The sequence below is a fragment of the Hetaerina americana genome, unplaced genomic scaffold (assembly GCF_022747635.1).
Source record: "Hetaerina americana unplaced genomic scaffold, ioHetAmer1.1.p SCAF_15, whole genome shotgun sequence".
Classification (NCBI taxonomy): domain Eukaryota; kingdom Metazoa; phylum Arthropoda; class Insecta; order Odonata; family Calopterygidae; genus Hetaerina; species Hetaerina americana.
The window spans coordinates 14,294,897-14,309,738 of NW_027286625.1; the positions used below are offsets into that span (position 1 = coordinate 14,294,897).

A 14,842-nucleotide genomic window follows, 5' to 3' on the forward strand; every position below is an offset into this window, starting at 1 on the left:
TAACTTTATGCTGCTCTGAGTAGACAAAGTAGAATGAGGTGCTAGAGAACGAGCCAAAATTAAGTAAAATGCAAACTATAAAAAGCCATTAGAATGAATTTTTGGAAAAAAATTTCATTCAGGAACTAAATGCATATATGCAGGGTTGTTCAAAAACCTTTCTCTGCCTTTAGCCTATTATACTTCATATTCAACAGATTCAGGCGAGATGTAGCGGAAGTTCGTCATAATGAGAAAAACAAAATTTGCACTTTTCCACAGATTTTTTCGTAACGTACAACACGTTTCTGTTCATCAAACCATCTTCAGGTACCCATTTGAGGAAGGTGAGGAAGAAAATATTGAGGAGTAAGGTAGGCGGGACAAAGAGGGGGAATATGGAAAACCCAAAGAAACTGGGAAACTAAAGAAATGGAAATAAGCACTTGTGGCCATTATTTGAGAGGATGGTGGCAGGTAGCTGGTGTCCTGGCAGTAGGAAGGAGGGAAGAATAAAGAAGGGTTAAGTGGGAAGGAGACATTGAAGGGATAGAGACAGTTTGAGGGATTAGGTGTAAGTGATTTACTTCATCCCTAAAACTGTCTCTATCCCTTCAATGTCTCCTTCCCACTTAACCCCTGAATCTTGTCTTGTACTTGAAGATGGTTCGATGAACAGAAACACGTTGTATGTTACAAATAAATGTGAGGAAAAGTGTAAATTTGGTTTTTCTCATGTTATACTTCCATGACCTCTAAAGAGCTTTATTTGCTCAAGACTTATCACCAAAACAGTTGTAAAAGTTTGCGTGCTAAATGATCACAATTTAATGGTACATAATAAAAAACTATCGCCCTTGCTAAAAAAAATGTTTCAAGATCAACAAAACCAAGTTTTTCCCTGATTAGTTCAATAAAAAAAATAGAAAAAGGGTGTCTCACTGAACAGCATTACCAACACAATCAAATTTTTTTACAGACAATAAAATGAATCCTTTTGAACCATTAACTAACAGTAAAGTGATGGCACAATCTTTCATTAGTCTGTAACTTTTATCTTCATATCAAACAGATATTTGAGAATAGCAGATGCTGAAAATGAAAAAAAATTACAAAGCTGATCTACACTTATAAGAGATTTCACAAAATGGAATTGCAATTTAAAGTTTTAGTCAGTTTCAGTAATTGATGCGATCTACAAGAACTTAGCATAGGTGAATCAAGTATGGAAAATGCAATCAATTACTTTGAAAAATTAATTTCAGTAATGATTTAAGAAATGACATATTGAGATATATGTTGGACCATTAGCCATTTCATCACATGCAAGCTCAATTTTTGAGTTGACTGGCTTCCCACCCAGAGAGCCAAATGTTCAAATCCTGATGGCATTGAATATTTTTCCGCGGTATCTCGATTCCTAATTGAGCTGCTTCGTGGAGGGCACTTAGAGTGAGTACACCATCCGTCAGATGGGACGTTAAGCTGTGGACCCCTTGGCACCTTTCATTAAGAGTAGGCTAATGCCAACACCGTGTTTCTCTCCACCCTTCATCCTTTCCTGTCCGTCCCTAATGGTTCAAATGACCTTAGCTGTCAGTCGCCTCCCCTAAATACTACTACTTAAGTGGTAAATGTAGCTGTTTAATTGGCTGAAACCCTAATGGTTCTAGAGGCCTTACTGATATTATACATTATATGGGCAAAGAGGCATCCCTGACAATTTATTTCAACTCTTAACCAACCATAGTTCTAGAGAAAAAATAAAATTTCAATTGAAGATTAATCACAAACCATGCTAAAAATCTGGAAACAACACAGACACACAAAAAAAAGCTGAGGGCTGCCCACCATACCCTCAAAGGAATTCTATCAATATTTCTTCAAGCTGAATTTTACTGAGAAATTTCTGAACCTTAATAATGCTCTAGCATTAACAACTATGCACTAAATCAAAATCAAGTGGATAAAATTAAAATCTATACATGCTGCTCATGGTGTATGATTGCAACCATTTTGTTTTCTTTGTAACATTTTACTACACAACTAGCTGAGGTAAGCCTATAACAAGTTTATTGAGGCAGAAGCAGTCTTCAATTATGGTTCTCCCGGATAAAGAGACCTGCTTATATTGAGAGCGAACCTCTGGCTGCAATGCCAGCTAATCTGTTATCTAGCAAGATGGAACAAAATGGAAGCAACTGAAAAACTATAAAATCACCAGTACATTTCCCTGCACCCCTCAAAGTAAACATCGCAAGAGGATTCAATGGAAGGACTACATACATTTTATAGCCTGAAATTATGCTCCATTACTTTCCTCATGTATACTACCTTGTAAATACTGCAGTGCTAATTAATGGACAGGTGTTATGAAGGTTTTATATAATGGTACGACAGACAAGACAAAGGAATGACATTGAAACATGGAATTCCCAAATGAAGGACAATAACACATGACAAAGGAAAAGCTTTTACTCAATTGCTTGAGTATAATATGTGAACAATATTCCAGCAATGGATGCAAAACCATGAAAAAACGTAGGAAACTCCAATATTTGACAAAAGTTTCAGCATATCCCCAATGAAAAGTCATTCCAATTGACATACACAAGACCATTTTGAGCCAAAAAGTATGACTCACCTGGCTGTCGTTACCAAGAACTGTCGTCTGTTACCCATGGCAGGAATGGAGGGAGAGAAAAGAGTATCTATGAGAAATGGGGATATGGAACCCACTGGAAGGGAAGCTGGTAAAATAGAATGACCTCTGCATCTCAAAAGAAAACTCTTCCTGCCCAGAATAATAAAATCATATTACTGCCACACAAACCTAATGGGCTTCAACAGAACCACATCGTTTCATTTAACCATTTGAATGATAGCTTACAAATTACAAACTATTCCATCGTTACTATACATTGATGATTCTGTGGATCAAAGTATGTTGTTTCTAAAGAAACATAAGCAGCGGAAAATTACAAATTTCCTTCCTTACTTATAGAGTAGGAAAAGATTCCATTAAGTATTGCCTGAAAAAGTATACTTAATTCACAATAAACTTACAAGCATGGCATCTGAATGCATAAGGAATGTACACCTTTTACATGATGTCTTGAAAAGTGAAAAGTCAGAGGTGTCAAATTAAAAATCATCTAGGTAGAATCAGGTTATAGAAAAAAATACCTTTATAATTGAACACCATGACAAAGGGAGAGATATCAGACATATGCACTAAAACATGAGGTTTTAATCTCATAAATAAAGAATTAACAATCAACAGTACACTTAAGTTTAAGTACCCACTTATAATTATGCATGTTTTTTCCATTTACTTCATCCTCATCAACCAAATTAATTAGATTACCATAGAAAGTGGAAAAGAGGAAGCATTTATCTTTCTAAATGCTTCTTCTTTTCCCTCATTTCTATCATGTTTTCTTTCCCTTTCAATGGAGGCTTCACCTAATGAGGTTGCAAAAATTATACACAAATACTCATTTTCGACCCACAGTTGATAGGCGAAAATATAGTTCTTATGATATTAAAATAAGGCTTAAGAAAAGATACAATCTGAGTAGAGGAGATGCCCCTTTACAACTTACGTCTACTGTTCTGTTACTTATAAAATCAAACTCCTGGGTTCAGGTAGGGTGTCCCATTATATCACAAAGATTTGCCCTAACCCTGTAATCAGTAGTCAAAGGCTCTGTGCAATAAATACCACAATGATGATTAATTACAATTAATAAAGAGAGAAATCTGTTTGAAAAACTACCACCTAAAATACTACCCTGCCCAATAAATGTTTTCCTACTCACCAGAACTTTCTCACAAAGGCAAAGAAAGCATAATCTACCAACCACTACCAATAATGTAACATAATCTACCGATTGTTACAGCAATTTCACCAGATCTGTAACCCAATTCAACCAATCATTTCTTTACAATGCCTCCGACTAGCAGGAATCATAGGATATTATTAGTGGATTTTCCCTTTTCTCTATGGAGCAGCAGTATTTAATAGGGCGATCTATTAAACACTTCATTTTACATCCTTTTAGACCAGTGAACAAATTGTTTGCTGTTGCAAAGGAAATGTGCAAGGCAACACAAATATAGGTACTCTCTTGGTCCAAAAAGCCCACCATTCTCTCAAAATATGCCTAAATGGCTCCCATCCTGGCTCATTACCAGTTCATAGACCTAAATAATTAATATTCAATAGACACATATAATGATACACAAAGAATATACTATACCAGGTAAATATATTCTAGGAAAGCAATAAATTAAATTATTCATTGTAAACTTGTAGCATACTGTTTCCACTGAGCTATTCAAAGGTGAAGTTATTTTGGAAGATTAATATTGGAATACTGGATACAAGATACAGTTGTATTATAAAAATAATAAGCTATATTTTTGATTTTCAGCACCATCTATGTTCTAAATTGACTTAGACAATTGCAACATACTGTACGTGTGATGGAAATTCAAAATGAGGACAATTAATACACTAGAAATGAAGCCCTAAGTAACTGTCAGTAGGCCACTCCCCTCAGTGTTTTCAAGATGAAATAAAACTGACTTCTGCAATACTTCAAAATCAAAAACCTACAGGCCACATTATGCTCAAGTTACAGATGTGGACACAAAATTTGTATTGGCTAAGTCACAGTTATCTATTGTTTTAAAAATTCACATGATGGCTTTAATTTATCTCCAAGGCCACTTTGATGTTAACTTGAGATATAACATATCTTATCACCTCACTTTTTAGCACTACCAAAATTTCTCAAAATTTATCATGCTGGGCACAAGATGAATGAAGTAAATTTCCAAGAGTAGGGCAGTGAAGAAGATTTTAGTAAAAGGGAGTAAGCTTCCAGATACAACTTGGAGGCTTTCCCTGATTTTGCTTACCCCAAATGGAAATGGAATGAAGGGTATACTATATAAATGAATCTTGCTGAGGAAAAAACAGATGCTCAGATGCAAGGACTAAATATTAAACATAGGTAAAATACAAGAGCTGTTGAAAAGGAGGATAATTCTTTTTTATTTTCATCATTTATTATTTTAAAAATTAATTATATGTTATATTAAAGGTTTCCTGCTGCTTCCAGACATTACCATTGCATGGGTTGGCTTGTTGGACAACAGTTTTGCCCCCAGTCTTGAAAGCATCTTCAGGTTGAAGTGATCTTTGTTGCAATTTTGCCACTATATATGGGAAACATTGGCTGGCCCGGAGCATTCAGATTGGCTGTTTGTTAGCGGCAAGATGGAATTACCCACCAAGCCATGAAATAGCCAATCAGAGTACTCCCGGCAAGCTATATGCACGTAGAGCAGCCAAAATGCAACGAAGATCACTTCTACCTGAACATGCCTCCAAGACTACTGAGAGTGAAACAGTTGTCCAACAAGCTCACCTACATTATGGTTGTTCCCAGAAGCAGCATTGAAACTTCATCAGATAGACATCACGAAAGCCTTAAGATTTATGTTATGCTGTTAGCTGAATGTGTAATGTACAAAAGGAACGAATTTCATTGATTTGACTTGAAGTACTACATCAGTGGCAGCCATTACAAGTTTAAACATATTCCGTTTGCCAATGGCACAATGGAGGTAATGCACGATGAGTAAAAGGCTGAAATGAAACTTTGATTTCGTCAGAAAAAATAATCAACTGAGACCTGTAGAAGGCTACAGGAGGCTTATAAAGAGTCTGCCCCTCCTTACAGTCAGGATTAATCTTTATGAGATAATCTTGTTCACAATGTGAAAAGACACCTTTGTGGAAAAGATTTTTCATTACCAGAAGCAGGCATAGGCAAACTGAACATGCATCAACTTGAAATGGCAAATACATCATACATAATATTATACCGAATAAAATTTCTGCATGATAAATTATGGGAGTAAACGTTAATGATATCTTCTAGCTGTCCCCTTTTTTTTACAGGACCAGAGGAAAAACTCAGACTCCAAGCCTTCATTATTCCCACTCATAGACATGTATTCAACATGCATATGCATCTATTCTCCTGAACAGATCATAAATTGCACCACTGCCCAGCTAAAAAGAAGGCTTACTCTAAGTTATTACTCAAACTCTCACCAATTTTTTCTTGAAGCATAGAAACTCACTAGTCCATGAGATTAAATGTATAGGAAAAATTAGAAAGATAATATGTACAGGAGGGCATCCTGTAATGATGGGCATGCTGTGATGGTGGTACTGATTAATGATATGTAATCTAAATATATGTTACTCTATTTGATTCATATTTGAAATTACACCCTCAAGACAATAAACCCTCGATACAAGTTAGTGAGCCATTAATCTTTTGAACAAAAAATAACTAATCTGTAGGAGTATAATATAACAACAGGAAACCAAAGGCAACTGATTCTCTGTAATGGATAAATCTGCATCTCAACTGTAAGAATCACCCACACATCTCTGCAAAATACTCAAGCCATATGCAGTATCTTTAAAACGTATTTATGTTCTCAAACATTCCACGTGCAGCTACAATCATTCATTTAATTTTCGGTACATCTCCCAGAAATCCATCCCTAGTAAAAATCAAGGATTAATTATATCTAGACATTGCTCATAAAATGTTTCATTAATTATCATCATTATAGATTATCTACCCCTATTTACTCCTGTCTACTATTCATATTTGATGAGCTTTCCTCTTCATTATTTTTAGTTTGTACGCAATAAATTATCCAACATATTATGATATACTTAATGATAAAAATAAAGCATTTTTCGTGGAGAAAGACAGAATAAATATTACCTCTGTACACCAAACCTCATGTAAACTTACACATGACATAGGATATACAAAGTTAAGTTGTTAATTACTACATCAATATAATACAGAACTAAAAATTGTATTTACACAAAACGTTAAAAAGTATATGGGAAATAATTTTTATATTTATAAATTGGAGGGTTTTTAGGATAATATTACTTATGGAAACTCATTAAAAATGCAGGAAATCACCAACATAAGAAAAGAAGGAATAAAAAATTTGTAAGACATACCAAGATAAGATAATGTATCACTGCTATTGTTTATAATAGTTGGCTAGTTCTCGTAAAATAAGTATTTTTTAAAACATTTATAACAAAAATGTGAAATCCATATATATAACAGGATCAGAATTGAATAAGAATTTTGATACAACAAGGTGCAGGTTATTCTTGCATGATTTAGAAATAAAACAGTTATAACAATGTTTGCACATTGCACCTGCAGCTGTTGCTTGAAATTCTGAGTGATGTTTAGTATCTGCATGTAAATGGAAATCATAAAACTAGGCAGATTAAAAAGTAAAGTACTTCTCCAACTGACTAAAGATCAGAAAGATAATATTGATATTCATCAATAAGCCGTCTTGTTTCAAACATCCATTTTATCTAATGAATGATAAGTAACTTATCCTGTTTGTTATTATCTGGCTTATCTCTGATGAAAATAAATCAAAAAGAACTCATTCCATGGATATTAATTTTTTATCTGAATGCTCATTTTTTATCTGAATGTTCATTTTCTTACCTGAACGTTCATTTTTTATCTGAATCCATTTGCAAGCCATTATTGTGCCACCACATGACTGAAAATTTCCAATACTTTGGTAATTAAAAGAGCCATGAAAGGTATATTAACGAAAAAATATGAATGGGTCAGACTTGATGGTGGAAAATACATGCGCTTGAGTTTTAGGATTTCTATTGTTATTCAGATGATGAACATCACCACTCATAACATCGAGCAACAACTGTCGGTGTAATATGCAGGCCTCATTATTACTGATTTAGCTTTAAATCATAGGGGAAAAAACTGTACCTTACATATTATTGCTGTATCAAAATTCTTGTAACATGCTGTACTCATACACCAAGATTTCTCTGTCTATTCTTGCCATATTAACAATTTTTTTACTGAGAAATAACCAACTAACTTCCTACTCTTGGATTCAAGCTAATAGAACCATTATTAGAAAGTGCATTAAAAAGTTCCATGGTATCCAAAAAGAAAAAAATCATAAAAAGGGAAATAAAAAAGTAAAATGTATGATTGAACAACTCCCAGCAACCATTAATGAAGAACTGCTGTTTAGGACAAGGAAAATTTTTTGGCAATCAAAAGTTCCCATAACTTCACAGTCAATTTTTGAAATGATGAGGGAATATTAATTCTGTTAACAGATAAAGATGCAATTGCAAAATCTGTAGTGGCCATTTTATTTATTTACATAGTGAAACTTTGCGAACCCATATGAAAAAAAAACTTTTATTAAAATTTATGAGATAAAAATTGAATGCTATTTCTTTTTGAGTAGCTTTTGACCTTCAACTTTGACGATAGCAGCAGCGTCCTCTCGGCAAGGCTAGGAGAACAGGAGCATTCATTATGAGATCGCAAAGACTATTGTCACAAATCAGCCTCCTGACAGCTGTCATTGAATGCTTCCATTCCCCAAATATCAAAGAACCGAGAGAGATGCCACAACAATAATATTTAATTTAACCAGCAACTAATGTGCACTGAAATTAAGACATTTCAAAGAGTAAAAATCATTCACCTTACAGGTTGGGTCCTGCTTTTGGTGTGATGTAGAATATCCAAATAAACTCCAAAATAATAGATTACTTTGAACACAATTTACACTTCAAAACTTTTCATCATGTTTCTATATGGGGTTGTAAGTTTCATTGCCAAATCTTATAAAATGGCCACTGGGATACTATTTTCCTGATTCTTTGTCTTCTTCATGAAATTTTCTTCTGCTGGTACACAACAGTTAATGATTTATAGTCACAAAAAGTGGCCAAATGTACAATTCACCCTATGTTTTGGTCCCTTCTCATAGTTTTTTTTCTTTTTAAAAACCATTTAAGTACACTACAAATATGTTTTACTTGTTTTTAGTGCATGCAGAAAGCTTTCATAATTTGTATAATACAATGCTCTATGACACAACTGACCAGATTAACACTTTCAAATTCCCTGGTTCTTTTGCTTTGAATTCCAAAGTGGATTTGCACACATTACAGCAAATATGATCACAAAGGTGAGAGGTCCACATTTGCCATGCCATAACACATTTTTTAAACATATTTACAGCTTTAAAAATTCAGAACTTGTCTATTTATTCATATACCATACTTGCAACCTGTTCCAAGATAAGAAGAGTAACCTATAGCCAATGACACACCATATTCTTGAAACCACACCAGTGCAGTCACTGGGATCAATCGCAAATAATAATTAGGTAATATTACTACAACATGTCAATGCATTCTATAAAAATCATGCCAAGTCATAAAAAATTACAATAAATCATCAGTAATAGATTCCCAATCGATATCCTCACACAAACAACGTGTGTTCATGTCCTAGAGTCACCTAATTTTTTCCTGATACACTAGTTTTTCCAGAAAGTTGATACTTCTAATACCGCTCACATTATCTCCAAGTAGATGCACACATTTTCATAATCTCAATGGCAGACTCCAGGGTTACTGGGAACACATCTGTACGAGTCTCCTCTGTCCACTGGCCTAGATTACTAATGGCCTATGACAGAGGTTTCTTGGATTTGTTGTCACACAAGGTTCTGCTTTCTTTGAACTGTTACACACACTAATGCACTTTTTTACATCCGTAACACCACCAATGCATGTCTCACTCAATTGATGAATTTCAATGTGTGTTATGCCACATAAGTGAAAAACTAGATCATCACACATTGCTCTTACCTACAAAGGCTTGCCTTGCCCACAAATCTGCTCAATTTAGCAAGATATACAAACACTGTACACTACACAGTACAGCTATCAATGCATTATTCATAGGCATGCCCACATTTTAAAACTCAACCACATCTTCCCTTCCCTCCTATTTCCAGTCCCAGGTAAAAATTGGGTGATCTAGGAACCTAAACACACCTCATTTATGTAAATGCATAGAGCAATCACTTTACTATGCTTAAGGTCATAGACATTACCACAAGATTGATTGCATCAATATAATGAATTTATACCTGTAATACTGAATGCTCAATGTATTGATTGATTTTCTAGCAATTGTAAACATTTGTTATACTAAGATTCCATTATTTAAAAGTCTTATCGCTCTGGTTAGAATGTCATTTAATGAAGATCAAATCAAAGCATATAACCAATTTTAAAAGAAGGGGAACCAATTGTTGAATCAATTTTGTATAAAAAAAACCATTCCACTCAAATATTAGCAGCACAAAAAAGTAAAGCTAGTTCTTACCCTTGGGTTGCACTGCAAGTGACTTCCAGGCACAGATAGAGATGTGATAAGCATTGTAACACACCGCAGCAGAAATACAGTGCCTGAGAGGGCGAAGAAGCGTCTCAAAAGAATGAACCTACAAGAAGAATACACATGACTCAATCAGTTCTCAAAAATGATGAAGACTAATAGTTAATACAATTTACAAATTACAATTAATCAAAGTTGATGGACAAATTACAGCAAATTATTCAAAACTGATAAAATTATTGATGTTTCCTACATTATACATACCCATCACCATATACATAACCATCACCATCGGTTCTAAATTAATACACTGCACAAGTATCCATATTTTTGGAGTCCCAAATATATGATCTTATTCTTCATGTAATACGTAATAATGGAAATAGAGACTTCACTTGGCAGATAGAAGCAAAAGTATAACTGAGAAATAATCAATTTAATGTTAGCTAGAACTACTTTTGAAAATCTGCTTACCAAATCAATAACAAGATATTGATTCAATACAGGTAAACTGCGATTGGCTAACTACATATAAAACAATACTTAGCCCTGGTTAAGTATTATTATATTATGCCTCTGAACATCCCCAGCTTTATCCAGACTATGATTTCATGGATACCAGACCTTTCTCGGAAATTTCAGGAGGCAAAGGGAAAAAAACTGGCCTCCATACTGGGATGCATAGATGTAATATGCCATAGGGCCAAGTGAAAGCTTACAAATCTCATCTACCTTTAGGTTGATTATGCTGGTGAAAACCTAATTTAATAATAATATTTATTCGTCCAAAAGACAGTGCATAGTAATAATACTGGCAAGTGCATAGGATTTGTCAAGTACAAGATTTACAAAAATAGAAATTATTACAAAAATAAGAAATATTACAAAATTAGAATATGCTACAAATTTATAAATTAGGCCTCAGGTATTCTTTTACACTATAATAACACTTTTCAATGAGCAATTCTCGAACCATTTTCTTAAACACAGGTACACGTTATGATGATTTTATTTCCATGTGGACAAGCATTAATGAAGGCAAGCAAAGATAAATCAGCATTAAACATTCAGTTAAGGCAGCATTATTACAATATTACGTAAATCAATATAAATGAAGATTCCCAAAGCATATTAATGCATGCTGGAGAGTTGGTTGGGAAAAGTAAGCAGAATATACATACAAGGTAAGGAAAAAATAAATAATATACAATGGAGAAAACACACGACCAGAATGCAAAAAGAATCATTTAACATCTTGGCAAAGTATGAGAGGTAGATAATTATTGGAAATATACTCAAAGAATATACATTTCCCCAATGAACACTCACCTATGCTTGTGGAATAAAAGAACACAAATCCAAACTATTAGAAGTATAGTCCCTGTGACCTCACACATGTTGAAAGCCCATGGAATGTGAGGAACATTGTCAAGGAATATATCTGGAAGAGGTGGATACTTCTTCATGTCTGGCACACGATCATGAACTATAACCATAACAAATGCTGTAATCCAAGTGACAATGAATAGGTAAGCCATGGCCACTACTGCTTTCCAAACTTCTGGAGGCAGACTTTTGGCCAAGCCTGGGTGGCCACCTGTGTGGGCAGAAAACAGGGATTGGATTCCGGCAGCAACAGATGAGGGCTCTGTGTCTGAGCCATCACCTTGGTGATGAGTGGTGCATCTCTGGCCATCATCCTGACTGTAAGAGGAAAGCAATCAAAATAGAATTCATTCCAAGAAATGAACAAGTTGTGACAACATGAAAATAAGAGGATAAAAAGGTCTGGTCAATAAAAGGTCTGTAATGTAAATTTCCACGAGGTAAAGGCTTTGGACAATATGATTTTTCATACTTTTTTGAAAATACAAGGATAATTGTTATTATTAAAATCACTGCCTAAATTGTCATTTATAGTTTTATTCATACCATGTATGAAGTTAACCAATCATATCATATTAATTCTAGCTTACTCTACCCTTGATTAACGGGTCATGGGTGGAAAACTTTTAACCCAAAAACTAATATCTCTTTGTTGTAAGGTGACAGTCCTGGGTGTATTAGAGCACCATTATCCATGAAATTATGAAAAATCCCATTTCTCATATTGTCTCTCACTCTACAAACATGCTGGCATAATTTTTTAATTAGAGGAGATGCTTAAATATTTATTATCAAGATGCTTAATTGATTAACAATTTCAACAAACATATTTCCATTGGTAAGCAGCAAAAGAAGACATGAACCTTAATGGATATATTTATCTATAAAGTAAACAATATAACTACCACCACATTTATTTTACAGGGCCCAGAAACTACCAATTCAAAAAATGATTGAACTAGGAATAATAGAAGTGGGAAATGATAACATTGCTTCAACTGGAACTACTTTTAGGATCACTATAATAGAAAAGTGCACCATACTTCTTGTAATTACATTGTCACCATGGCTGGGTTTTTCACTGTAAATATTTGATTGGGACACTTAATATTAAATGGAATACATATGGAAGGTCAATAAATTATGCATTAGTCTTTTCTTTTAAAGTTAGTGGAAACTATTTTTATAACGGGCTTGTGAAAATATTTTTCAATGGAAAGAACTCATTTCTAACCATAGTTTTATTTAATATTTCACGATAAACTACTTCCATGTTAACGTGTGTACCTATAATAACCAAAATGATGCCATTATGACTTTATTACATATTTTAGTTACAATATGAAGAGGTCATTAGGGAGTAAGTGCATTACCAGCAGTGAATGGTTCACATAGCATACACATTTAAACTTTATAGCTGTCCTGTTGACATCAGTTATATAATGCAAATAGCATAGAAATGTAGACATAACTAAACTATGCAATGAAAACAGCTAGAATTATATTGCAGGATAATTTAATATAATTTAAATAACCTATTTGATAGAGAAATTCTCTACACTAATGAATGATAAATAAAAATTCACAATGAGGCATGAATGAAATCAAAATATAATGAAAACTCATACCTGACATTCACATCATGCCTTTGGTCGACAAAGTTCACATCATCTTTTCTTCTGCTGCAGGGGCAATTTGCGTGGTCTGGCCATGAAGAGAGGCAAGAGGCTGAGGATGAGTATTTCTGACAACAACAGTGGCAACAAGCATTAGGAAGATCATGATGATTGACCCTTGAATAGGCTATACTTGGCGGCAAACATTTGAGATACGTGTACGGGTCGTATCCCAATTGAACGAAGCTATCCAAGTTTTCAAGCTGTAATTTTCGCTGTGATAGCTCTAATCTTATTAGGTCTTCAGCATCCTGCACAAAATAAACAAATGTTTGGCGATCTTAGCATGAAAGACAATTAATTCAGTGAATGCCTCAATAACACAACGAATAATGGAGCAACCGTTTTTCAAATGATTTATGGCTTACATGTTTAAATGCATCTGCAAAATAGAATCTTACCACGTGAGAATATTGAGGACCTTGCAACAGTGAGTTAATATTGATGAAAAGGAGAACTCTCCCGCTTCTCACGATTCCACTTATTTGAGTCTTGAGTTCAGCACAAATTTCTACTGAATCTAACCACTCCTTCACTTCGCTCTGACCCCACTCCACGACTGGTTTCTTAATTTCATTCATCTTTCATTAGTCATAAATTACGAACTAACTTCGGCAACTACTTACATAGAAATTCTGTAACGCATATCCTTTAAAAGAGGAAATTAAAATGTCTTTCCTTTCAACTCATGATTCAAAATGATGCATACTTTTTAAGTCAATAATCAAACGAAATTCAGATGTGAGTCATCAAGTCACTCACCGTCTACAATGACACAGGAGCCAGGATCAAACATTGTATCGTTAGTCAACAACATAGAATGATTAATTAAGGTCACCAGTGAAAAGTCTTAATTAATTAAATAATCTCAGAGCTTAGACGTAAAATACTAACAGTAAACTGCTACAAATTACGATGTTTACCTTAAACAGGTGTGCAATGCCAACTAAATGGAGCAACAAAATCAATATAAATACCTATGGCAACATTTCTTAGGAGTACAGAAATGAAACACTTAAATATCCTGACAACCACAATAAACAAGGAACCACGACAACAGAGAAACCAACCCGAACACCCTCATCTATACGTAACGGAATGATCTTTGAGATCAGAGCGATGTACCGTTCAGTTCCGTTTTAAAATGCGTTGTGATGCTCTGTCGGCGGTTTCCTGTACTAAAGCGAAAAGGTGGTTTTTTCAAAATGATGCGCAGTAGCTCATTTATAACAAAACGGTCACAACGGTTTGGCATGGACATTATCTTTTCAAAATTGTAATTAGTCACTAATTAATATATCTCCCATCATGAAGGGCGTTCTCAATTGTGAATTAAATCGATTTCCTCCAGCTGAGACCTCATTCGAGTAATTACTAAAAACGTAATTATAATGATACTCTTGCGATAGGAGCTCTCAAATTTGTTCTGAGGATCTCAACCATTTTATAAAAAGTATTCCTTAGACAAATTAC

At 34.3% G+C, this 14,842-nt stretch overlaps 1 protein-coding gene across 3 annotated transcripts in view; it reads right to left on the reverse strand.

Moving 5' to 3' along the window:
* The window catches only part of LOC139686813 (sphingomyelin synthase-related protein 1-like), a 28,540-nt gene extending 14,040 nt beyond the window's left edge, over positions 1–14,500 (reverse strand). The window contains exons 1-6 of one of the 3 annotated variants that reach the window (XM_071583881.1): positions 14,132–14,500; positions 13,771–14,018; positions 13,322–13,620; positions 11,637–12,011; positions 10,296–10,413; positions 2,624–2,650 (exon numbers count right to left, since the gene is read on the reverse strand). In XM_071583881.1, coding sequence (XP_071439982.1) covers positions 2,624–2,650; positions 10,296–10,413; positions 11,637–12,011; positions 13,322–13,620; positions 13,771–13,950 — 999 coding nt within the window. In that variant the 5' untranslated portion in view covers positions 13,951–14,018; positions 14,132–14,500. Of the gene's footprint in view, positions 1–2,623; positions 2,651–10,295; positions 10,414–11,636; positions 12,012–13,321; positions 13,621–13,770 lie in introns of all 3 variants that reach the window. The other 2 variants (XM_071583880.1, XM_071583882.1) reach the window with 2 other exon arrangements.
* Positions 14,501–14,842: the final 342 nt, after the last annotated feature.